The sequence below is a fragment of the Rhizopus delemar genome, genomic scaffold (genome assembly GCF_000149305.1).
Source record: "Rhizopus delemar RA 99-880 supercont3.2 genomic scaffold, whole genome shotgun sequence".
Lineage (NCBI taxonomy): Eukaryota > Fungi > Mucoromycota > Mucoromycetes > Mucorales > Rhizopodaceae > Rhizopus > Rhizopus delemar.
In genome coordinates this window covers 350950-376524 of record NW_027137828.1, presented here as the reverse complement: position 1 = coordinate 376524, position 25575 = coordinate 350950, and the positions used below count along the sequence as shown (strand labels likewise).

The window sequence follows — 25575 nt, the reverse complement described above, 5'->3', positions numbered from 1 at the left end:
ATTCGTAAGAAAATACAGCGTATTTTGTTTACTTATTCTAATCTATCTCATAAAAAGAAATGGTCGAGATTTAGCTTTTAATTCGCCAATTTGATCAGAGTCTGTGTAACATCAACGACCAGTAAGACTGTCTACGTGACTAGCAAGCGGACCCCTACGCTGAAATAAGCTTTTTCGTTGATTTTTTTTTCTTTTTGTTTCCATTATTATATTAAAATATGCCTCGTCAGGTACGGAATAGAATTCTTTATTAATCCATGATAAAAAGCTAATAAAAATGATAAAATTAGACTAGACGTTCTGCTCCTGCTCAACAAACCCGTCAAGCTCACACTATGCCTGTTCGCCAGGCACCTCCTCCTGCTGCTCCTGCCAGTAGACCCGCTCCTGCTGCTGCTCCTCCTGCTGCTCAACCTCAACACGCCATGACACCTGCTCCTGCTGCTGCTCCCCCAAGCCTTGCCCAAGCTGCTCCTCAACAACCTGGTTTATTCGCTCAAAGTAAACAAATTAGATTATAAAATTAACTGCGAACATAAAAATTAACCATTTTTAATTTATTATAGTGGCTACAACTGCTGCTGGTGTTGCTGTTGGTTCTGCTGTTGGTCACACTTTGGTAAGCAAGTCAATGCGAAAAGAAAAGTAAAGTTTAACACACTATCTATAGGCTAATGGTGTTTCTTCTATCTTCAGTGGTAGTGGATCATCTGAACCTCAACAAGCTCAAGCTCAACCTCAAGCTCAATACCAACCTCAACAATATCAAGCTGCTGCTCCTCAAGCTAATTCTTGTGAAGCTGATGCTAAAGCTTTCACAAACTGCCTTGAAGCCACCAACAACGACATGAGCTCATGTCAATGGTACCTTGAAGCTCTCAAGTCCTGTCAGGCTATGGCTAGCAATTATTAAATAACAATAATTCCTTCTTTGTTGCATAGAAAAACACAATAAACATACAGCTTTTTTTTATTTTTTAAGATCTTTTAAGACACATCTTTATAGCCAATACTATTGGAAGCAAAGAATAAGAATATAAACAATTTAACCCAAAACATATGCAACAAACAGATGTTTGTTTATCCAGTCATCATGTCTAGTAAGATGAAACATTCAATTCAAAACTTGTTATTTGAGGGGGGGGGATGGATTAAAGACTGATCTTATTGTTCCTGATACCAGGTGCATTGCAGTTACAAATCAGTAAGGTCAAACCCGGAGAAGGAAAAAAAAAACGGGAAAAAATAGTTCCGGTAAAAAACTTACGCTAAAAACATTTAACCTTTCTTTCGAGTAAGAGGCGCTGAATTGCTGTACAAATCCCATAAATTAATATTATCAACTATAGTAGACTTTAGTCCTTCATACGTTATATCCAAATCTTCGTAATGATCTACTCTACAAAAGTTTCTTTTATGTTATTCTAGTAAAACTACCCTAAAAAGTAAAGATGATATTGATCATCATTACAGGTATTGGTTAATTCAATTTGATAAGAATACATACATTATGTGATCGTTTGAATCAAGTTTGTTTCCCTTTTACCTTATTGATCTGGCGTGGGTAATTCAATGTAGTTTAGATACTACATGCCCATTTCGCTTTTTAATTTTTTATAAATAAAAAAAAAATTGTTTAATCGTAACAAAGTTTAAGCATAGACTCTACTCTAGTCCTTTATGTAGGGGGGGGGGAGATACTGATGAGTATTTTCTGTGGTCATATCTCCCAAAACACCCGTTGTGGTTAAGATTTTCCTCTTGATTCTTTTTACAATACAACCTCTCTTAGTTACAAGCACATTTCACTCCCAGTAGTCTCTGAACTGAAGGCGCTCCCCCAATTCTCTTTTGATGGATAGACTTTTGCTGCCTGTGCTAATGGCCGTTATGGCGAATTTACTGGAAACTTATTTTTGATGTTGCTACTTTCTGGCCTGATGAAGCTGCAGCTAGGGCAACGTCCCTTTTAAGAAAAATCGACTTGGAAAACAGAAGTCGCCGGAACGTACAGGACAGAATGTAAATAATATAATATCTTTTTTGGACTTTATCATATTTCTATTTCAATTTAAATAGTGAGCGGACTCTTCCGACACCTGAATAAAAAAAATAGACTTTAATCTTACCTTTACATTCTACCTTAAACTACTGTAAGCCACCTTTTTAAAGCTCAGAGCTGCTAATAGAAAACAGTGACGTGTGATTTTTCTTTCAATCCTTCTTTTCTTTCTAGGATTCAAATGTACCAAGACACTTTTGAAGAAGACGACTTGATTGCAGAAGTTGAGCTTGTTGCCCAAGCTCGCTATTCCTCAAATGCTGAAGTAGATGACAAATTTGATACTGAAGGTATACTAACTTTTTTTTTCATGTCATTTACTGATTCTTCCCTTTATAGTTGTTTCCAATCAAACAACAAATACTCAGATTCCTGATCCCGTCAAAAATTTCATCCACCAATTTTACCGCAGCGTTATGGACAATAACATCTACGAACTTCACATCATTTACGACACTTCTTTCAACAAATTGACCGAAAAGTATTACCGCAAGCAGCCTTGGCCTGAAGCTGAAGTTGTTGCTCCTCTAGTCAATGATGGTAAATGGAGAATGGCAGTGAAGCATGCAGCATCTAACTCTCTAAATAATAGACCAAATATTCTTAACTTTATATCGCGAATTGTACTACCGCCATATATATTCTTTCTTGACACCTACTTTAGAACATCGATTCCGTTCTTACGAAAACTATTGCGATCTTTTCAACTATATTTTGAGTAATTATTCACTTTATGTGCCGAAAAGCAAAAGAAAAAAACTGATGTATGCTATAAACTAGATTCAAACGGACCAGTTTCTTTGGAGTTGCCTAATCAATGGCTATGGGACATCACTGACGAATTCATCTATCACTTTCAGTCTTTCTGTAACTTCCGTGATCGCATGAAGAAGACTGAACAAGAAATTAAATTATTAGAAGAAAATCCCCAAATGTGGAGTTGTTATAGTGTCTTGAATGTACTTTACTCTTTCATTCAAAAATCTCGCATCAATGAACAATTGTTGGTCAGCAAGAACGGAGGAGACATGATGGAAGCAGCTGGAGAATACGGTTCACGTCCTCTTTATAAGATGCTTGGTTACTTTTCAATTGTAGGTCTCCTTCGCGTTCACTGCTTGTTGGGTGACTATACGCTTGCCTTAAAAATGATGGAAAACGTCATTTTGAACAAAAAGGCAATGTTTGCTCGTGTTACAGCCTGTCATGTCACTACTTACTATTATGTTGGCTGTGCTTACATGATGCTTCGTCGATATGCTGATGCTATTAAAGCATTTTCTACAATCTTATCTTTTATCCACAAAACCAAGCAATATCACTCCAGCTCATACCAGTTTGATCAAATTATCAAGAAGGGCGATCAAATGTATTCCCTGTTAGCTATCTGTATTGCTTTATGTCCTACTCGATTAGACGAAAATATTCACTCTCAATTACGCGAAAAACATGGCGAACAATTGTATAAGATGCAAAAGGGCGAAGATGCACTTCAAATTTATGCTGATCTCTTCCAATTCGCCTGTCCTAAATTTGTCTCTCCTACCGGAAAGGGTTCTGATCCTCACCGACAGCAAGTCAAAGTCTTTATGGCTGATATTAAGAATCAGATCAATCTTCCTATTCTTCGTTCTTTCATGAAATTATATACCTCTATGGGTATTGAAAAGTTGGCTAAATTCTTGGAAGTGGACTCTGAAGAACTCAGAACTCAACTGTTGATTTTTAAGCAAAGATCTCGTCAATATAAATGGACTAGCGGTAACCTTTTGGAAGGGGAATACTTGCCTACTTCTGATCTTGACTTTTGCTTAAAGCAAGACGTGGTTCATATTTCTGAAAGCAAGGTCGCTCGCCGTTATGGTGATTGGTTCTTACGTAATATTAACCGCTGTGAAGATATCTTGGCCAATTTGGAACTTAACAAAGTTTAAACAATAAAGTGTACAAAAAATAAAAATAAAAATACTATTTAAAGTAGAGCACAGATTCTCTATCGAACTTTAACAAAGAAAGCATGCTATTAATGACCAGATCTTTACAATGCCCTAACGACCGTCTTGGCGATTTAGGAAAAAAACAGATATTTCCGTTGTTGGTGGTTGACAGCGTTATATCAATAGACTTAACAAGTAAAGATATTTCATATGAATAAACAAATAAGAATGGTCAATTGCTGCTCAGATAGCAAAGAAAAAAAAATGTTACAGTCTGCTACAAAAAGACCTCGGATCAGGGGTATAAAGCTTTAATAGTTGGGCTTCAGAAAATCTATAATCGAAGGGGGAGTACAGGCCAAAATACAATAGGTGCATCCACATCTTTGTTGATACAGCTCGTAAAATAGGCTGAATTTAATAGATCTTCCTTCATACGCAGATTTTCTGATGTTGATTCTCTGTTTCGTGTCAATACTAAACAGGTTACTGGTGCTTCAATACCACCGCTACAAAGGACTGAAGACTCACCAAATTTCCATCCTTTTTTGCCTTTTTCCTCCTCCTCTTCCTCCTTAAGTCTTTCTTCCTCACCTAATAAATCACAATCAATAACCATAAGTTTTGAATTTATTAACTTTGTACTGACGTTCTTTTTTGTATGCTTCCGAGAACTTGAAAATCTCGATTGCCTCTTTAGACAAACCATAGCTTTCGTCATCTTCCTCTTCCATTTGTTCTTCTTGAGGGTAATCTTCATTGTAGTTTTGATCTTCAAAGGCTTCATAAGATTGATCATTGGGATTCAGATTTGTATTGTGAGGTAGTTTTTCATCAGCGTTTTGATAAGAGTAAAATTGCTGTTGTTGTAAGAATGTCTTCCAATATTCCTGTTGTTCCTGACCAAAGTGTTTAGCGTGAAAATCTGCAAAGGGCAATCTATTCATGTTTTTACAAAAAAAGGAAAAAAAAATTCCTTGTATTCGGATTGAATGAATGGTTTATGTAAAATTGCATCATGCACTTTTAATACAAGATTCAATATGTATAGCACTTTCATTCCTTTTGAAACTTGGTAGTTATGCTAAAGATTAAGTGGATCAAAGGCTTCATTTTTTACTTTATTTAATGAATCTCTTCGATTTTTTTTTAGTTTGAAGTGAATATCGTACAAATATATATACATACATGTATATATACGTATAGCCTTATACAATCATACATGATGAAAAATGTATATACTAACAATAGGTACAATATACAGCATAATATGTTAACAGACAATGCGTTCAAATTAACCTTGTTAATTTATATAGATATCTTCAGAATATCGCATTTTTACAGTTTTTATAATACAATTTATATGTAAAAAGACAAGTTAGTGCGACATTTGTTCCTGAAAATAGCTTATGAAAACAAGAGTTGCGTATATAAATTAGAGTTTGAATGCAGAGTCTTGGTATCGTTCAATAAGAGCCATATTCTTCCCAATCAGGGGCTTATAAAGCGGCTGAATGAGTTTGCTAACTGCATAAATTATATTAACATACAATGACCTAACCAGTCTTTACTAAATCTAGGAAATACTTTACAAATTTCTATCATAGAGGAGTGAAGCAAATTATAGAAGAAAGTGGTCATTGAGGTTACTGCGTAGCTCAGAATTTAGGAATAGCTATTGCATTTCTACCAAGGAGCAACTTGAAAAAATTTATACAAGAATCATTTAATACTCGGAACAACAACCAAAATATTTGTATGTAAGCAACTGTTTCAGAAAATAGTGAATAAGGAGCACAATAGATTTGACTGGAAAAGCCAGAAGAAATCAAGAGTTTTGCCTCTCCCATCATGGTTTCCTAAGGTTTATTTATCGTTTCAAATAAGTGTATACATCATACATAGGATTGTTAACTGACAATTACAGTAAAAATTCATTCAAAAATTGCTTTTTATTATTTTTTTCTCAAATGTGTAATGAATAAAACATTTATTTTTTCCGCTCATACACAATAATATGCATTTTTATACTAAAAGCGAATCATTTATTCTTCGTCAGATTCTTCAGCGAGGGTCATAGCAATACGATCCAAATCACGTTGACCATCTTGAGTAATCTTACGACCACTATAAACCAAGTTTAATTCATTATTCTCTTTGGTAATCATTTGCTGCTTACCCCTTCTTGTCCTTTTCCAAGACACCAATCTTTTCCAAAGATTGAAGAACCTTACGGTTAACGGAGCCAGAGGCATCAACGTGGTGAGAGGGACGAGAGCCACGGTTGACAGTACCACCGTGAACCTTGTTCAAGGCACCAACACCAACGTTCTTACGGATGTAGATGTGACGGGCGACGGAAGCTAAGAAATGAGTTAGTCGCTTGTATTTGGAAAGCCATACAAATACCACATACCAGCACGAACATAGTACCAGTCAGGGTCATAAGGAGCTAATTCCTTGAAAGTACCAGTCTTGACAAGGTCGACCCACTTGGGGACTTCGAGCTTACCGGTACGCTTGAGGTAAGCAGCATAGGCCTTGATAAAGGCTATACGTATACACATGTGGATTAGTTGCATGCAACAAAATGCTAAATGAAAGGCTAGACTAAGCCACCCAATTGTCTTTCGATAACCTAACCCCTTCTATCTGGAAGTTATCTATCCTTTCCTTGCTTCTTTTTGTTGTTTCGTTTTTAAATAAGTAGGTTGGATAAGTAATTACAAGTACTTTTTATGTGTTGCAAGTACATGTCATTGGAAGGAAGGGTTAAAGGTATTAATTGACGGTTCGAAAAGAACAAATTGAGGGTGGCATTTTTTCTTGTGCACTTTCTTGTTTGTTTATAGTAAAAAAAATATCGTACCGTGGGCGTTGACGTCCTTAACAGTAATACCAGCCATAGTGTATGTAAATTCGAACTTGCTAAAAAAGAGAGAGAGGGCTTTTTCCACAAAACTTTTGAATTTCCTACTTTCAAGGAAAAAAAAATTTTCTAAAAAAATATATATTGAACTCCGATTATTGTTGAAAGTCACGGTCCATTTGTTTAACAATAGATTCATTTATGCAAAAAAAAATAATAGGCTTACCCTTCACAAAAAATAATTACTTAAATAAAATATATTTTAATCAATTAAAAGAACAACTTTGCCTACAATACGATGCGAAAGTATTTTTTCATGTGCTTTATGGACATCCTTTAAGGGAAAAATATTACTATCATCAATGTAAGTGCCTTTGAAATCCTTGTTATCAAAGAGTGTAGCAATTTTGGTCCTGAATTCTGACTCAGGAAGTGTGAACACCATCATGTAGGGGCGAGAAGTAAAGAATTTTCGGTACAATATCTTTGAAATTATACCAATTCCTTTCCAGAGAGGAATAGGTTCAGAGCCAACATGTTCAACAGGTCCAACAGCGGTTGAGTATACACCTTGTTTCTTTAAGAGAGGATTCAAGTTTCTGTAATATTCATCACCTCCAACACAGTCAAAGACAAGATCAAATTTATTTTTTTCGCTTTGGAGGAAAGCCTGGTATTCTTCTTTGTTGTTGTAAGGAATCACAGAGTCTGCACCAATAGCTTTTACAAATTCTGCATTCTTTGCACTACAAATACCAACAACATAATTTTGAGGATTGATAACCTTTGCAAGTTGAACAGAGTAACTTCCTACACCACCAGAGGCACCTATGATTAGAATATTTCTCTTTTGCGATTTGTTTTTGTCTGTGATATTTCCATGCTTGATTATCCCTTGATAAGCCGTGAGTAAAGGGATGCCGACAGCTGCAGCTTGCACAAAGGAAAGGTGACTAGGCTTTTTGGCAATACTACAATGATTTATATCGGCCACAGTATATTGAGCATAAACACCTCCAGAGACAGAGGAAATAGGCAAAGAACCAAAGACTTCATCACCCACGTCAAATTCTGTAACATTTTCACCCTTTTCAACAACCACACCAGAAAAATCGGAACCAATAATGACCGGAGAAGACAAATCAGCATTGATGATTAGTTTTACATTACCGGCTGCTAACTTGGCGTCAATGGGATTGACACCGGCCGCTTTCAATTTTATAAGGATCTGGTAAGGGTTTTCAATCTTTGGTAAGGCAAGATCTGTTTTGTATTGAAGGGCTTCGTGGGCAGGTCCATATTTGATGAGTTGAACGCCATTCATAAATTGAGGAAGCGAGGATGACATGTTTTTGCTCTAAGTACAAAAAGAAACAGGAAATTTTAATAGCTTATATAAACAATAAAAGAAGCGCTCTTTCGGATGAAGTATAAATAGAAAAAAAGTTGTAAAACACCCAAATCCATGGTAAATTAATAAAGTATTATGACATGATTAATTGGGGATTGTTAAGCAGGTCGTGAAACAACATCATGAGTTGGTTGGATTTATTACTATTTTTGAAACGTACTATGAGAGAGTAAGACATGATGACGAGAATGGATATATACAGTCACACCAAATAAATTTCCGGACAAAATATTGAAACAAAAAATTTAAAAAATATGGCATGTAAGTTCAAGACTAATTAATAAGTGTATACTTAAGCTTGGGATTTCAAGTTTTGAGAAAAGAAAGATTCACATGTTTATTTTAAGAATATATTCATAAAATAATTCTCAATATTCTGTTGCGCCGCCTTTAGCTTTGATAACTGCTTCACACCGTCTCTTCATACTTCGAACTAATCGGTCCGCAAACTCATCGTCCATTCTTTCCCACTCTTCTCGTAGAGCCACCTTCAATTGCTCCAAGTTTTTGACCGATGATCTTTTTCTTTCAATTCGCCTTTCAAGAGCATTCCAAACATGCTCAATGGGGTTCAAATCAGGGCTTTGAGCAGGCCAGTACTCAAAACCCCTGATTTGGTGGGTCTCCTTCCACCATCGAGCATAACCACCAGTATGACAGGAAGCACCATCCTCTTGGAAGATAAAATCCCTCTCCTGATGTGCCGTGACATTTGTAAACCAAGGATGGAACCTATTGGCCAAAATATTGATATATTTTTCTTGGTCTACGGAACTGGTATCAATAATTTCTAAAGGTCCAAAACCTCCTCCCCAAAAACATCCCCAAACCATAGCACCACCTCCACCCCACTTGACTGTGGGTATTATATTTCTTTCGTCATAACGCTCTCCTTCCTTCCTGAGCACTCTTTTTCCGCGTTTACTGCCTTCTACACAAAAGCGCGACTCATCAGACCAAACAACGCTTCTCCATTGGTCTTCCGTCCAATTGAGATGTTCCTTCGCCCAGCGAAGCCTACTTTTGCGGTGTCTTGCAGTCAATCTAGGCTTGTGGGCTGCTCTGTACGATTTGAAGTCAAGTCGATCGACATACGATCGAAGAGTTTCTATAGAGACAAAAACATCTAGCTTTGCTAATTCCACATTTATTTCTTTATAAGAGGTAAAAGGATCCTCTCTAATAATCCTGTTCAAGTGCCTTTCAGTTCTTTCATTTATTTTCAATGGACGACCTGTTTGCTTGTGAGGTAAAGGGCTGCCATAGTCATCAATCTTGGTTTTTATGTCTTGCACAGTAGACCTGTTCAATCCAACAAGGTCTGCAATCTCTCTAATCGTATGATGTGTTCTAAGAAGATAAAAAACCCCCCATGCTTTACTTTCTTTTGTTTCATCTTCAGATATAATTAAAGGTCGGGTGCAGTCTTTAGAGATTTGAGCAGACATTTTTTTTTAATGTATTGATGGATGAGAAAAAGACAAGTTTATTTTGTTATGAGGTTAAAATTATTTCAATAAATTTCTTTGTCCGAAAATTTATTTGGTGTGATTGTATTTAAAAGGAAATCATCGTCATTTTTTTTTTTGTATGAGGATTTTATTTGGTAATCTTCGTCATCACTGCAAGTAATTTAAGAATACTACACTATTTTCAGGAATAAGTTCCGTGTTTACTTGTCGCTTTTTCGTATATATTATATTATAAAGTTTGCAAAAATACGACTTTACTTTCTGAAAATGTTGAATGTCGGTAACATTGGCTTAAATTTCGAAGTTTCACTTGAATATCACCAAGTATTAAAACGCCGCAATTTAAGCGATTGGATGAAAAAACATTTATTAAAGCTTATCAAAGAGTATAAGGGTTAAGAGTGATGCACGTGTATGAAATGGTGATCTCAAAGGATCCTACTTCCAAAAATCGAGAAAATCCCAAGGACTGAACTGCTTCAAATATTGGCTTCTTCAACAAGAAACTAAAGCATGACTTCGATGGATGATCTTGCAACGTCCAAAAGAAACGTGGCGCCAATTCTGTGATCGGATACAGCAAGGCAAGTAAACAAAAGCCATTGCAAAGTTTTGTAAAATCCGTAGAAATAGAGTTTTAAAACCTTCTTTTTCTACTATAGAAGGTCCTCAACACGCCACTAATGTAATGGTTTCCCATCACCAGTCTATCTATTCTGGTCATCTACTTCAAGAAACCTACCGAACACTTCCTTCTTTGGGGAATCCTACAACTCCCTTTTAAATAGAGACCTGCCCCATTATGTTGGAAGATATCCATATATTTCTCAAGAGGCTACCACCTAAAAAAGCGATTGGTATTGATCATGTGCGGCAAGAAATGTTAATCCCAATACGGAATCAACTCACACCTATACTGCTTTTCCTGTTTTGATTATGTTGGACACAGTCATATACACCGGCCGATTAGAAAATAGCCTAAGTAGTCCCAATGTATAAAAAAGGAGATCCAAGCGAGCCTGGCAACCATAGACCAATCAGCCTTATCTCGATCTTCCGTAAGTTGCTCGAATATTGTTTACAGCACTTTCTTGTTGGCAGTAGTCCTACCTTGGATCTAGCTCAGGGTGGCTTTCGTGAGGTCAGAGGCTCACTAGATCAAACCCTATGCCTAGCCAAGATATGCACAATCCCTCACCGCCATCACCATATTACCCCAGTCCTTGCCTTCTTGGATATGAAATCCGCATACGATACAGTTGATTGCCGCTACATATGGAAGGACCTAGAAAACAAATCATCCGCGCCACTCATATGCTTACTACGAAACTTGTTCGATGGGGTTCAAAAAGAAGTCTTACTAAATAACGCTACTTTGACAAGATTTTCACCAGTTACTAGCGTTCTTCAAGGGCCCATTCTTTTACCATTTCTGTATTCTATCTATATCAATGATCTTCCCAAACTACTGCGTCCACAACCTTTAGAAGAAGATCTATCCCCAAGTCACCTTGCCCCTTGTATGACCTATATTTTATAGGCTGATGATGTAGTCCTCATCGCTGATCAATATCAAATGGTGAACCTATAAAGGCTGTGCGAAGATCATATCCATAGCCTTGGCTACCGATGGAACCCCAGTAAGTGCATAGTACTCGATCCTACAGACCAACTTTTAACATATATACTTTACGGGGATGAGCTTCCAACCCATTCCTCTTTCTCTTACCCCAGAATTCCTTTTAGACCTGGCGGATATCTAGATACGTTTCAACTGCTCAATTTTAAAACAAATAAGGTATTTACAACTATGAATCAGCTTTCGGCTATAGATCTTCATCCCAAAGGTTTTAGTCCCCTCCTTGCTGTTCGTTTTTACACGCAAATAGCCCGAGCCCAACTAGAATATGGCCTTGCAATTACCAAAATTACGTTGTTCCTTACAAACAAATTTAAAGATGCACAGAATACTTGTATACGCCGTATCTTTGGTGGTTTTTCTCAGTCCTCAACCAAAGTGATGCTCCATCTTACAAAACTACCTTCCATGCAAGAACGTTCTTACATCCTCCAATCTCAATTCCTTCTTCGCTCCTTTACGCATCCAGATGATACTCTGCTCTCTCGCTTATTATGCTATATCCGTCATTCTAATAGTTATTCACAATGGTATGCACTCTCAAAGTCACCTTTATGGAAAAAATGCCTATCTCACCTTGAATCCCTAGACAAGCGAACTCTAAAACAGATGCAGTTACAGTTCCAACAAGACAATCTCTGTCAAAATCGCTCCTCCCGTAACTCTACACTTCTTTCACTATGTCGTCCAATTATTTCCTTGGATCCTATCTTATGGTTACCAATGACCAGAATAGAACGAAATCGCTGTGGACGTTGGCGTCTCGGATGGCTTTCCTGGTAGCACACCTAGACCATGCACCGTCCATCCTTCACAGACACTTACAAAGTCCCATTCTATCCATTGCCTCAATATGCACCGCCGACTACAATTGCCTGAAACGATAGTAGATCCTTTGTCCTTCCTTCTGAACAAATTACCTCATCGAACACCACATTCCTTTCAAGCAGTCCTTCCTTGGTCCCTCAGATGGCCTACTATCTGTACCATCCTCCATGAGCTCGACTACTTATACCATGAAGGGATTCCGCCTTCACCGTCACTCTATATTGGGCAAAGATTCCTCGAATGGCTTCCCAATGTCTCCCGCTAGTGTTTCTTACACGTGTCATCATTTCTTTCTCTGAAGCATTTTTACCCTTGATCCCATAAGGGACTTTTAGCTTCCACTCATTCTATTTTGATCTGTTCCGGGAGAAAACGATGAAAACTAAGTCATCATGCGCCTATTTGGGGTTTTAATTTTATTTGTAAATAAAGTAAATGTTTAAACGTACTTATGCTGGGGACCTACGCCGTTCTTTAGAAATACACCCATAAATAGAAAATACCCTTAAATCAGGCACCGTTAAATAGAGTGACTACTGTAACAACAATATTTGATCTTTCGATGAGATTAGCATTGGAGTAAGAAAGACCTCGTTTCTAACTTTACCAAAAAAAAAGAAACTTCCTCAATCGTTGATGTTGTTTTGGGTAAAATGTCTTTGTCTACAGTTTTCTCTATCCCTTAAAAAGTCACTTCTTCTGAATACATCGAATCTGTATCGCGTTGTTCCTTTAATGACCGATTCTTCAAAGAGAACCTCTGAATCTTTTCAACAATTTCTGCTGAAAAACATCAGTCATTTCCTTCTTCCTCTTTTAAATACTTGAGATCTGTAAAGTCTAAAGGCTATTTTCCATCCTTGTCTAGACCATTCCTTGTATTGAACTGATAAGTTACTAGTCGTCTAATTTTTTAAGGACACCGAATACATCTTTCCGTATCCTCTATTGTCAGTGATATATTTAAAGTCTTGATGGATGTCTGTTGTGGCTTTACCTGTTATTCATCATTTGGCTTGTTCTTTACAATAGACTTCAGTCGTCTGATGTGCATCCACTCTGTATTTTTTGAGTTTGAGGAGATAACCTTGTTTACTGCCTCTGATTGAGTCCATTTTTAATTTGGATTTACTGTCTTTCCTAAAATTTGTTTAGGCCTATCTTTGAGTGAAGCTGTGAGAGAATTTCCCAGTGCTCCTGTTTTCTTCTGGTTGATCGAGTTGACCTCCTCCTTCTTTGTTTCCCAAGTACATCTTCTCTTATGCTTTGACAAAAGAGAAATGAGCTCTTGCACTTGTTCAAAGTAAGGCTGCTGATGGCGTTGTACGGCTGTTAAACGGATGTGTTGTAGATCGTCATTCTATTCTCAATTTGAACATCTTAGAAAATAAACTGGCGCACTTGTCCAATTAAAATGAACAAATTCCAAAAGATATGATCAGAGAGCTTTTAAAGTCAATTTTGACATTTTTAGACAATCCGAAAAAAAAAAAAAAAATAGTACGCAAAATAGGAACTTTATTCAAACAGTTATCAAAATGATGCAATGTTGGATAGTATTTTCAAGATAGGAAACAGGAGCTTTGTAAATCGCATCTGAAACGCTTGCGGCAAGTGTTTCTGTATCTTTTAATTTGTGTCACTTAACTGCTCTTTTGACTACATTCAAGTTGGTTCAATAGGGTCCAACCCTGAAGAATATTAAGGGATAGATAAGCATTGTGTATCCTCTATTTTTACTTTTTGTCCCACCTTCTGTTTTATGTGACGCATGAATAGGTGTACTACCCAACAAAAGTTGCATTCTTTCATTGTATTGTATTGTATTTGCCTATTATATCCAAAGTGTCCTTGCTAAGCTCTAGATAATGCCCAATAGTAGCATATTTGAGCTCTTTCTTTCAAGTACTAGTAGGGGTTATCGCTTTTTCTTTTTCTTTTTCAGAAGGTACTTTAGTTAACCTAATATTTACGTTTAGTACATCAATGCAAACAATCAGCCCAAAATTGAACGTGAAGATGCTCTTATCAAAGACGTCTCAGCCAATAGATCTTTCCCTTCCAGGTTCCAATCCTCTGTTTGGCGTCATATTGATGCTGATACCTGATCCATCAATAAACACACGACTTCTAGAAAATCTAGATTCGTTGCAGACCGCTTCTTCACTCATGCTGAACGCGTAGCAAATGGTTCCTTTACTGTTTCTAGCTTCAGATCAAACTGTTAAGTTTCTTTAGAATAAAGCGCGTTCTTCTTTCATAAATTCTTTAATTCTTTAGTACCAAGGCCCCCTTACACTTCTTTAATAGCTTGTCGATAGGATCCACAAGATAAGCTTTTAAAGTTTCATCAAAGGGCTGCTTGTGCTGTTAATTAAAGCATGTGAAGGTCTATTCTAGCAATTTAGTTTTTAGACTTTTGTCAATATTTTTCGGGAATATCCAAACTAGGATGGAATCACTGTACTACGAACAGGTTTTTTTTTCTTCTTTTGTGTATGTCATTGATATCTGAGAATAAAACGCGACTTTGAGAGTCTATGGTTATATCTAAAGTCAAAGTGAAGCCAGTGGCAATTTTGTTGGTTAGAAGATACAGTTTGCTTTTGATTTTTCTTGTAAATTGGTACCAAGGACACTGTATTCGTGTTCTTTATTCTGTCAAAACCAAACTTAGGCTTCATGTCGCATGATCAGTGTGATTGCATTTGCCTCTTACGCTTTATTGTTGTCCCTTTCTAATTTTTTTCCTCTTCCTTTTTTGTTTAAGCCGAAGAGCTTTGTCAACAGTTTCACAATTGAGAAGCAAAAGTCTGGAACATGAGAAAGGTAGTAACTAATATAAAAGAGAGACAATTCCCCCCCCCCCCTTTTTTTTTATTCATTTGTTCTTGTAGTTTACTAAAAAGTCCTCACTTATTGAAATTTCCTCAGCTCTAGTAAGCATTTTTTTAAAAAGAAAAAAACACGTAATCAAGACAACAATAACACCTTGTTTTATAGTATTCACCACACTCAAGAATTAAAAAACTTATAACAGAAGAAAATTTAAGAAATGCGTCAAAATTCAGCAAACTTATCCAACACGCCTATTTCACTTGAACCCACACTGTCTAGAAAGCGTAGCTTTGACGATGTAAGAAGAAATCAATAGCTTTGTTTATTATATTGTTCTGATCTCTTTTCTCTTTCATTCTACAGCTTGACGACAGCAATAAAAATAATGATGCAAGTGGTGCTCTTGACGAGCCCAAGGTAAAAGACATTTTGCAATGTAACATTTAATGAAAAAATAACTCACATACACTTTGCTTTTTTTTTTAAAAAAAAAAAGGCTTCATCTATTCAATCCATTATGATTGATTTAACCACAGACAGTGGTGAAGATGAAGATGTAGGAGAGTCAACAGCAAGTCTCCCTAAGCACCATATTAAGCGTAGAAGACGCAAGCAGGAACAGCAAGATAATGCTGTTATCATGATCGAAAAGTTGAATGATAAAGGACCTCTTTCAGTTGAAAGAACATGCAGCAAAGATCAAGAGATATATGAAATATCGGATGATTCATCAGATGAAGAAAAGTGTGGTCGTAAAAGAAAATCAGATGAATTATCTGACAATCTTTTGGAAGAGGAGATTTCTTACAAAGAAAAATGCCACCGCCAAAGAAAAGCAGCTAAAATATCTGATAATCTTTTGGACGAAGAGGTTTCTTTTGAGGAGAATAGATCAAATCAAATGGCATTAAACAAAGAAAAGTGCGGCCGCAAAAGAAAAGCTGATGAACTGTTTAACGAAAAGATTTCTTTTGAAAAAAAGAAAGCAAATCAAATATCATCCAAAGGGACAGAAACCAAAGAAGAAGCTGAGGATTATTTATTAAATAAGAAAGATACAAAGCTTTTTGGAGAGGATAAGCATATATTGATGTACCCGTTCAATGCCTCAAAGCAACACTCAGTGTATTGGGAAGATATTGAACGGTTAAAAAAAGGTCGATTCTTGAATGACACAATAATTAATATATGTTCAAAGATCTGGCAAGATGAATATCCCAACAATGGAATATATGTGTACACCTCTTTTTTCTTTACCAAGTTGAAAGAATGCAAAGCACCTGAAGAGCTCTCAAGTTTGTCAAGATGGACACGAGGCGTAAATCTTTTTGAAAAAGATTTGCTGATTATTCCTGTGGCAGAGCACAAGCACTGGTTTTTGGTCCTAGTGGCCAACCCTGGTGCTTGTATTGGCTCACCTACTGTCACAGGTAGTCGCTTTGATAATGGCAAGATTGACAAACAAAAGTAAGTAGCATTGATCGTTTGATCTACTGGCTTATTTTTTTTTACTCATTCAACATTCATTTAGGCCATACATCATGGTCATCGACTCTCTTGGAGGCACCCAGCATCATGTTCGTGACTTGGTCACAAAGTACTTGAAGTCTGAAGCAAAGAAGAAGAACAAGATTGAAGAAAGCAGTTTCATTGCCCCACAGTTTGTCCAAGTTGAATCCCCTATTCAAGACAATCATTATGACTGTGGGGTATACTGTTTGTATACCATAAAACAAATTTATGAAAATAACATGAAAATAATGCCGCAAATATATCAAAAGAAGAGCACTGTAAGTTTTTTTATATACATTTCACAGTTGTTTATGTTCTAACTTGTAAATGCATTTAGTTGGACAACGAACAAAGTGAAGCACCTAAAGAATTTCGTGTTACTTTGTATAAATACATGGCTTGCAAGGTAAAGGAATATGCAAAATTCAAATTCTCATGAAGCCATGTTATTTGTGTGAATTTATAAGCTTAATATGTATAAAAATAAAAAAAGATTAAAAAAAATTTTAATGGAGGCAAAGCTCAAGTTTATTGACGTGAACGATAGAATCTAGTCATTGTAATTGTTCTTGGGTTTTTAAATTAAGAGTATATGTTTTTTTTTTGTTTTGATTAAGAAAAGTTGTCATTAGTAATTTAGACTATTTTAATGTGAAAAGGGGTAAGGCACTGTGAATGCAAACTTGAAGAAGGAGGTCTTCTCGATAAGACTGCCGGATGAGCTTGCGAGGACTTTGAATGACAACAAGTGAAGCAAAAGGTTGTCAGTTGAAAATCAACTGCCAGTTTGTACGCCATATAGCCAGTAACATATATCCAACCACGATAGCTGAGGAATACAGGCAGAGGAAAATTGATGGAGGAAATTCTAGATGGGCTTTTTGTAGTTGATTTGTGGTCAGGAGCAAAAGACGAAAATACTCATCCTAAACAGTTGGCCAGACGAGCCATTTGTGTGGATAGCCATAGAGAAAATGCTTCAAAGTATCCAAACAAGCAGCACAAATAGGACATGTATCAAAAGTAGGATGGTCTCCATCGATTCAACAGGGAGCGATGAGGGATCTTGCGGTGTAAAAGGCGACACCAAACATGACGACAGGTATGAGAGACAGAATAGGCCCAGAATTTTTCCATGCTGCAATAGTCGCTCTATTTAAGGGTGGATATTTCAAAAATTTTGGCCACCCTTAAATAGAACATACCCTTAAATCGAATTTCGTAGCTGTTAAAAATCGAAATCACTTAATATGTATTGTAGCTACATTATAGACAGGTTTGTACAACTTGTTTCCACATAGGTCACTGTCGGTTTGAATAGATTTGGTAATTGTGTAAGGACATTAATAAATCAAAGCTTGCTTTTAAGACTTGATCAAAGTTGCTGGAAGGATGATATATGAGTCGCAGACTCAAAATAATTTTGATGAGAATAAATATACGACAACAAAATTTATTTTCTTTCTTTACGTTCTATCTAATAATAAACCAGCACGCCTTTCTTTCTCAAAAAGTTGAGCTTTTGGATCAAAATGCTACTGGCCAGCTTAATCAAATAGAACTAGGTGAATGGGCTATGAAGGAATTCAATTTATATCAACCACTTGCCCAACAGACTATATCAAACATTCTCAAAAATGCTGAAACGTTATATAGTAATAATAATGTTGTCAAAAATGGTAAAAGTCTAATAACAACACGCTAACCTCAACTTGACTTCTGAAAACATTCAGAACGAATTGAGGAAGATAGAAGAACTTCTTGGGCCATATGATCCTGTAGATATCATGAACTTTGATGAAACAGGCTTATATTACCAGCAACCACCAAGAATAACCATATGTTCCTCCGAGTCGCTTGATGGCCTAAAAAAAAAGTAAAACTCGTCCAACAGTTGGATTGCTCTGTGACTCGGATGGGACTTACAAAGAGCTCCCAGTTGTTATCGCACAACACAAGAGCCCCAAATGTTTTAAAGCAAGAGCTAATTTGTTATCCATGACTGCAACTGGGAAAAAAAAGCATGAAGTTGAATACCACTATTCTACTGATGCTTGGATGACAGCATACGTGAAAAAGTTAAATGTTGCTTTTGGAAGACAGAATTGAAAAATTGCTCTTCTTTTGGATAATGCGTCCGTTCATAAAATAAGAATTGCGCTCAACAATATCAAATTGTTATTTCTCCTAGCAAACACGACTAGCAAGCTACAGGCTCTTGATGCAGGCAGCCTATTATTTGCTGATAAAATGTTATGTAAGCTGTCTTTTTGTTTTACAGCTTTCTCCTTCATATTTTGTATACACAGACCTACAACAACTTAACTTGTGGGTTGATGGCTGTCCAACCTTTCACGATAAAGAATCTGCTTGCATCTAAAAAATAGTCATCGTAAGCAATAACCCTTGTAATAACTTAAATGGGCTTTTAAAGATATTTTAAGCCACAATGTTAAACAGGATTACGTGCAAAAACGTACTACATTAAAAGTAGCTACCCATAAACTATGCTCTCTTGTCATCGAAATGTATCCTATTAAAACCGGTGCTGTTAATGCTATCAGACGATTGTAAGCTGAAAACTACTTCGTAAGCCAAATAATTTGACCAACCTTTTTTATTTATATGATGGAAAGATTGCCCCTTGTGCAACCATTGGAAGGATGTAAAAGTGAGAACGAGTTGTGGAATACGTATGTGGATCCCCTTCTTGACTCTCTCTCTTCAGTAATCCCGAAAATGGTGTTCAATTATGATGGTAAGTAGGCGATTGTTGCTATTAAACCACTTCTCACTATTGATTCCTTGTAACAGGACAAACTTAAATGATACCACCGAACAAGGCTCGGAAAGGCCTGATAGCGTTATTTCTGTCATTATGCAGTCAAATTGGGGTAAGAACTTGAGGTATGGAGAAGCAAAGATTGAAGAGCCCACCGTCAACAAGTTCATGCTCGCCTGGGACTTGTGCCGCCTTTGGCATTTTTCTAAGGAAACATTAAATACCACCAAAAACAAGTCTTCCATCTCTTTCCAAGTAAAAGGTAGCTTAAGCTGATTAATAGCAACCCCCGTTATCCAACCTTATTGAAAACAGGCCATAACATCACCATATACATAACCATACTGAGTGCAGGCAGGATTTATACCATGCTTGAGCTTACTCATATACAAATTTCGCAATCAGTGGAGAGTTTGGAACGGCTTACAACCCAATTGTCACTCAAACAATTGATACAGGTGGCATACGTGTTTGAAAAAATCAGATAACAAAAGAAAGGAGAGTCGAAAGAATTCTTTCACATGAAGCGGTATGGGTCTGGATTGGTTCAGCTTCGGGAATTAATATCAGACAAAAAAAGACAGAAAACGACCTTGTACATTGCGCTTTTGAACATTCTCTTATCTCTCCTTAACCATCTTTCTTTTTAAAGACTTGTCGTTATTATACCAGTCTCTATGCCATTTTTTCCAAAACGTTTCTATTTATTTAACCACTGTACTTCCTCAATGTAAGACGTGTTGTACTCCTCCTATAATTATTTGAATTATTATCGAAAATAAACATTAAAGATGCAGTTCTCAATATAAAGCTTGTCCTACTAGCCTTACACTCAATCCTTAGATTATATATATTTAAATGACATCTCGTACAATAGTTCACCACAATTGGAACTGAAATTGATGTTTGTTGTGTGTTGTAAATATTTCTACAATTGTATATACGACATCTTTTTTTAAAAAGATTATGACACCCTTTTTGAGTTGTGAGACACTTTTTTTTTTAAAAAATTACAACGCTCTATTTTAAAGATATACGACACATTTTCTTTAAAAGCGCAATAATTTAACTTTTTTTTTTCAACATCATTTTGGCAAAAAGGGGGCAAAGTTCCCTAGCGAAGTGGTCAATTCCTTTCTGCTGAATTAGTTTTACGTCTGGCAGCACAAGTTCCAATTTCCATGGTCGTTTTCTGCTCGTTTGTTCGTGGGTTTAAGCCCTATTATTAAAAAAAATGTTTCTTATGATGTCCAGCTAAAAATGTGGCATCCGAATAAAATCCTCATACACAAAAAAAAAAAAAATTGGCAAAAGGTGTATTATTGACCATTCATATGTTTTGCAAATAAAAACGAAAGAATGAAATTAGCCATGTTTCAAAGGAAATGCTTATCTGTAAAAAACATCACTAGATGCCAGCGTTCACAATCCTCCCATTTCTACCTCTGCTTATTAGTCGAGAGATATTAGCGCTCTCATTCCACAGCAGTAACTCTTCTCTAGTCATCTCTTCAATCAACTCACGTCCACGCTGTCTGTATCGTGAAGCTATTATAGATGATTCGAGATGTTTTTCCCTCCATGCCTGCCTTCTTTTACTCGTTATACAAGTTCAGCTTCAACAAATGCCGCTTAAGATACGTGTTTCTATATCCTTGGTAGTAGAATTCTTTGTTCTACTTGCAATGTCTTTTTATTTGAGTATCAGATATTAAACATTGTTCTCAAATTATTACAGGTGTACCAATACTTTGTTTAATAATTTAAATACAAGATTTGATGATCTTCTCTGTTTCTACTACGATCGTTTTTTTAAGGCCATCTTTTGCAATTTTCAGAGAAATACTTTTGACATCATCGAGCGCATTGAAAATGTAGCATGCTTCATACTTTTTAAATATTTGTTCGACAGTTGCTGCAACATCCACAAGAAATGACAGATATACGGGCGCCTTACTATCCTCTCTTAGTATTTGTTGGAATTCGACAAAGTTTATAGCGATTCTTTGATTTTTTTTTTTTTTTTTTTTTTTTTTTTTTTTTTTTTTGCATTTCCCAAAAAACATTTTACTCCTGGCAAAGAACAAGAACAAGTCAACCATGTCACTCTTCATAGTAATTTGAGGAGAAATGATGAAGCATAGAATCTTCGACGCAAAGTGGGCTGTATTCAATTGTTTTTTCTTCTGACTAGGATGATCCAGTAAATGCAAAGGCGAGATAGGCGTGTATCCCTTAACAAATGATTTTAAGCTGTAAAAACCCATAATCGAATTGAGTCTCGTCAATTGTATTGATTTAGAAGACGGGGGCTCGTGTAAGTTTCTTTGCTTGAATCGCTCATAATATAAATTTCGTTTGAGGTAAGTTCGCCATGTTTCCAGAATCTGAGTGATGACCCCAAGAATAAGTTAGGCGAATGGTCTTCAACGTAAAATCCATCTGTGACTAGTAATTCTATGAAACCCCAATAAATCGAGAGCTCGTAGTATGTCGTTGAACTCAAATACGAACGCTCTCTAACAACTGCTGTAGGTACACGATGTAGGTCATTGCCATTTTCCCCGTAAGCATAATCATCAATAGTAAAGTGGTTATGTAAGAGAATATCACCACTTGTCACACAAATTTTGATATTTTCAAAGTCTATAATCGAGTCGATGAATAAACTCGTTATATCTGATATAATGTCCTCTACAGCCTTGTTGGTCATTGTCATGAAAGGAATATTAACATTAGCTGCCACTGTGTTGTCCGCAAAAAGTTTGTAATGGTTGTTATAGTTCAATATTCTTTGCAAATCAGGGCTTTGAGTAGGCCAGTACTCAAAACCCCTAATTTGGAAGGTTTCCTTCCACCATCGAGCATAGTCACCTGTATGACAGGAAGCTCCATTCTATTGAAAGATAAAATCCCTCCTGATGCATTGTGACATTTGTCAACTAAGGATGAAACTTGTTGGTCAAAATATTGATGTATGTTGCTTGGTCTACAGAACCAGTGTCAATCATTTCCAAAGGTCCGAAATTTCCTCCCCCAAAAACATCCCCAAACCATAGCATCACCACCACCCCATTTGACTGTAGATACTATACTTCTTTCATCATACCGCTCTCCTTCCTTCCTGAGTACTCTTTTACCGCATTTATTGTCTTTCACACAAAAGTTCAGCCCATCAGACCAAACAACGTTTCTTCATTGGTTTTCAATTCAATTGATGTGTTCCTTCACCCAGCGAGGCCTATTTTTGCGGTGTCTTGCAGTCAATCTAGGACTGTGAACTGCTCTGTATGACTTGAAGTCAAGTTGATCGAAATGCGATTGAAGAGTTTCTATACTAACAAAAACATCTAGATTTACTAATGCCATATTTGTTTTTTATAGAAGGCAAAAAGATCCTCTCTGATCATCCTCTTCAAGTGCCTTTCAGTTCTTTCGTTTATTTTCAATGGACGATCCGTTTGCTTGTGAAGCAAAAGGCTGCCATAGTTATCAATCTTGGCTTTTACACCTTGCACAGTAGACTTGATTAATCCAACAAGTTCTGCAATCTCTTTATTAATGTGATGTGTTCTAAGAAGATAAAAACCCCATGCTTTATTTTCTTTTGCCTCATCTTCAGATATAATTAAAGGTCGGGTGCAGTCTTTGGAGATTTAAGCAGACATGTTTTTTTAATGTGTTGATGGATGAGAAAAAGACAACTTTATTTTTTTAAACATAATCTTTTATTTAAGGTCCAATTGACAACTTTATTCTGTTATGAGCATAAATTTCCCTTGATAAATTTCTTTGTCCTGAAAATCAATTTGGTATCATTGCAAAACAACTTTCGAATCCTCAATTTACTAAAAGACATCCCTAATATTACTAATGAGGCCTGAATAAGGTTGAAGCAATGAATCCCAAAAAAATAATAAAATTGGAGATTTCAATAGGACCCAAAATCACATATATAATCTTAATAATGTATGTATTATACAATTGGTGAAATGTCCTACCTCAGATCCTAAACCACATTATTATATTCAAAGATGTAATTTGCATGAATGAGATCTCTCTCTCGTCTTTACTCAATAAAGAGACTCAGAAAACTCATTGATTGGTTGACTTATTTGTTAGTTTTATTAATGAGAGATATTAGCACTCTCATTCCACAACAATGACTCTTCTCTAGTCATCTCTTAAACCAACAGATTGCAGGTTTTTGAAAGCACCCTTTCCTTCTGTTGTTCGTTCAGTGGAACTGATTTGCTTTTTAATCAACTTTATCATGTCATTTCAATCATGCATCGGCAATCTAGTCAAGTATTCATCTAGCACTAATAGTTATTGATGTTTTTTATGAAATTGATGTTCCACATAGCTGAGGCTTAGCCATTTTGTAGTTGAAGTTCACAAAAAGCAATCAAAAATCAGGGAAATCACAAGGAAATGACGCACTGGTTACGCAAGTTTCAAGCTGAATCCTGTGTTACTCAACGATTAGCTTGAGGTACCCAGAGTAATACCTGAACATGAAAAAAAGCAACATGACACTTTCGTTAAAATAGTAGAATAAAAAAAAAAAGACGGTTACATAAACTAAGGCGATAAACAGCTAGGAATAAATCGTAATGAAAATTTTACTTTTCCCCGTGTGCAAACTTACAAGTTCAACTTGTGCTTTTGTTATGATTTACTATCCTAATAACTATTCTGTACTTTTAAGCCTTGGTCCAGATTTACTTTTTTTTTGTTTAATTATTTCGTGTAATTTAACCGGTTATAAGGGATCAACAATCAAACAAACTGAGTTAAACCTTGGATAATAGTCAAAAAAGCATACTTTGTCAAACCTGTCTATGATTACTCTTTTAGGTCTTTTGTGTACATGATTAACACTTGCATATATTCCCTTTATACTAAACTCTACTGTTTAGAATGATGGACATGCTATCTAATAAAGAAAAAAGGACAGGTTTGTCAGGTTCATTAGTAGATAGGTCAAGAAATGGATTACAAAAAGATATTGAAGCTTTTCAGTGTAAAATAACTTTGATGCAATATGTCTTGTCTAGATTAAAATGTGAGATACTTTCGATCACTTCACATACTAAATACATTTATATTTCAAGCTTTATTGAGCCAACATATTGTTACTTTGCAAATTTAACATTTCATGCTGCCCACATTAAATCAGTACGCAGCTACATTGTAATCAACTATTTCCAGCATCCTACTTTGTAGCTACAGTTTCAAAGCTACCAACCCATTCTCAAATATTGCGTAAAAAAGCTTTCGAACGAGGCTCTTGCACTCAAAGGAAATGAATAAAATAGGTAGGCTTTATGCGGAATTGGTTTTTGCGCCTTTCAATCAGAAAATAAAACAAAAGTTAGGCTTTGCAAATCTTTGAATGTTAAACTGTGGTGAAAAATAATATTACACTTGTGTAGAGTAATAGATAAATAAAAGCATCAAATATTTGCTTTGGTTTGAATGACTAACAAAAGGAGGATAGAGTTTTCATCTTCCATTTAAAAGGAAGGGTTCACTTGTCAAACTAAACCGAACCCTTAGGACCCTACATATCTTATAACCAATGAGGTTACACGAATAAGGGTCTTCTCAACTAGAAGAGAGTGCTTATCAATAAAAAAAAAGAGTCGAAAATTATAAGTGGGATATGTTTCTTTACTTAACCTAAAATGCCTGTTGCTCATTAAAAACTGGATATTGAATAACAACTAAATAATCAAAAGCAATTTATGAACTGTTTCACTGCTTGGTTGATTAGCTCAGGCATAATCAGAATAGCTGTACTATATATCAAAACAAAAGGAAATCGGAAAGTTGAACCTATTGAAGAGCATAGTATGGCCTTTAATGTAAAAGCTTATTAAACAAAGATATGCTTTACAGCTTTTTATGAAATATCAGTAATGTGGCGATCCTTTGTATATATATCTGTATCTATTTTCATACCAAAATAGTTCATCTGCATTTTTGCTTCTTTCTATCCAGTTTTTTGTTATTTTACAGCAAGCTGAATGAACAGCAAAAGTCATTCACTGATTTGGTCATTGACACCATTAAACACCATTTTTCATGGTCATTTCTCTTTAGCACAAGTAATCGACGGTGATATCCAGTTTCACAGAATGTGATCTTGTTTTTCATACATGTATATCTATGGCTTCACCTAATCCCCGTGTGACTACCTATGCATTCTTCGATCCAAAT

At 36.0% G+C, this 25575-nt stretch overlaps 12 protein-coding genes across 12 annotated transcripts; 5 read left to right on the top strand and 7 right to left on the bottom strand.

Annotated features, from left to right (window-relative positions):
• Positions 1-218: 218 nt before the first annotated feature.
• RO3G_02359 (uncharacterized protein) lies at positions 219-913 on the top strand (the record flags this gene model as incomplete). Its single annotated transcript, XM_067656950.1, has 4 exons — positions 219-230; positions 291-501; positions 567-619; positions 671-913. The coding sequence occupies 4 exons, from the start codon at positions 219-221 to the stop codon at positions 911-913; spliced, it is 519 nt and encodes a 172-aa protein (XP_067513051.1).
• A 1330-nt stretch (positions 914-2243) lies between these two features.
• On the top strand, positions 2244-3996 carry RO3G_02358 (uncharacterized protein; the record flags this gene model as incomplete). Its single annotated transcript, XM_067656949.1, has 4 exons — positions 2244-2352; positions 2402-2602; positions 2655-2780; positions 2843-3996. The coding sequence occupies 4 exons, from the start codon at positions 2244-2246 to the stop codon at positions 3994-3996; spliced, it is 1590 nt and encodes a 529-aa protein (XP_067513050.1).
• A 611-nt stretch (positions 3997-4607) lies between these two features.
• Positions 4608-4946, bottom strand: RO3G_02357 (uncharacterized protein; the record flags this gene model as incomplete). The annotated part of the gene is made up of 1 exon (XM_067656948.1): positions 4608-4946. The coding sequence occupies one exon, from the start codon at positions 4944-4946 to the stop codon at positions 4608-4610; it is 339 nt and encodes a 112-aa protein (XP_067513049.1).
• A 1098-nt stretch (positions 4947-6044) lies between these two features.
• RO3G_02356 (40S ribosomal protein S19-A) lies at positions 6045-6905 on the bottom strand (the record flags this gene model as incomplete). Its single annotated transcript, XM_067656947.1, has 4 exons — positions 6045-6126; positions 6179-6362; positions 6416-6550; positions 6869-6905. The coding sequence occupies 4 exons, from the start codon at positions 6903-6905 to the stop codon at positions 6045-6047; spliced, it is 438 nt and encodes a 145-aa protein (XP_067513048.1).
• A 225-nt stretch (positions 6906-7130) lies between these two features.
• Positions 7131-8216, bottom strand: RO3G_02355 (uncharacterized protein; the record flags this gene model as incomplete). The annotated part of the gene is made up of 2 exons (XM_067656946.1): positions 7131-7156; positions 7223-8216. 2 exons carry the CDS (start codon positions 8214-8216, stop codon positions 7131-7133), a joined length of 1020 nt encoding a protein of 339 aa, XP_067513047.1.
• A 431-nt stretch (positions 8217-8647) lies between these two features.
• Positions 8648-9727, bottom strand: RO3G_02354 (uncharacterized protein; the record flags this gene model as incomplete). Its single annotated transcript, XM_067656945.1, has 1 exon — positions 8648-9727. One exon carries the CDS (start codon positions 9725-9727, stop codon positions 8648-8650), a length of 1080 nt encoding a protein of 359 aa, XP_067513046.1.
• Positions 9728-11798: 2071 nt separating this feature from the next.
• Positions 11799-12173, top strand: RO3G_02353 (uncharacterized protein; the record flags this gene model as incomplete). Its single annotated transcript, XM_067656944.1, has 1 exon — positions 11799-12173. The coding sequence occupies one exon, from the start codon at positions 11799-11801 to the stop codon at positions 12171-12173; it is 375 nt and encodes a 124-aa protein (XP_067513045.1).
• Positions 12174-13123: 950 nt separating this feature from the next.
• On the bottom strand, positions 13124-13333 carry RO3G_02352 (uncharacterized protein; the record flags this gene model as incomplete). The annotated part of the gene is made up of 2 exons (XM_067656943.1): positions 13124-13215; positions 13246-13333. The coding sequence occupies 2 exons, from the start codon at positions 13331-13333 to the stop codon at positions 13124-13126; spliced, it is 180 nt and encodes a 59-aa protein (XP_067513044.1).
• Positions 13334-15273: 1940 nt separating this feature from the next.
• On the top strand, positions 15274-17007 carry RO3G_02351 (uncharacterized protein; the record flags this gene model as incomplete). Its single annotated transcript, XM_067656942.1, has 5 exons — positions 15274-15354; positions 15420-15473; positions 15553-16523; positions 16588-16765; positions 16906-17007. The coding sequence occupies 5 exons, from the start codon at positions 15274-15276 to the stop codon at positions 17005-17007; spliced, it is 1386 nt and encodes a 461-aa protein (XP_067513043.1).
• A 1147-nt stretch (positions 17008-18154) lies between these two features.
• On the bottom strand, positions 18155-18568 carry RO3G_02350 (uncharacterized protein; the record flags this gene model as incomplete). The annotated part of the gene is made up of 4 exons (XM_067656941.1): positions 18155-18184; positions 18275-18344; positions 18386-18433; positions 18495-18568. The coding sequence occupies 4 exons, from the start codon at positions 18566-18568 to the stop codon at positions 18155-18157; spliced, it is 222 nt and encodes a 73-aa protein (XP_067513042.1).
• Positions 18569-19446: 878 nt separating this feature from the next.
• Positions 19447-19626, top strand: RO3G_02349 (uncharacterized protein; the record flags this gene model as incomplete). Its single annotated transcript, XM_067656940.1, has 1 exon — positions 19447-19626. The coding sequence occupies one exon, from the start codon at positions 19447-19449 to the stop codon at positions 19624-19626; it is 180 nt and encodes a 59-aa protein (XP_067513041.1).
• A 2934-nt stretch (positions 19627-22560) lies between these two features.
• RO3G_02348 (uncharacterized protein) lies at positions 22561-23209 on the bottom strand (the record flags this gene model as incomplete). The annotated part of the gene is made up of 3 exons (XM_067656939.1): positions 22561-22682; positions 22862-22903; positions 23200-23209. The coding sequence occupies 3 exons, from the start codon at positions 23207-23209 to the stop codon at positions 22561-22563; spliced, it is 174 nt and encodes a 57-aa protein (XP_067513040.1).
• Positions 23210-25575: the final 2366 nt, after the last annotated feature.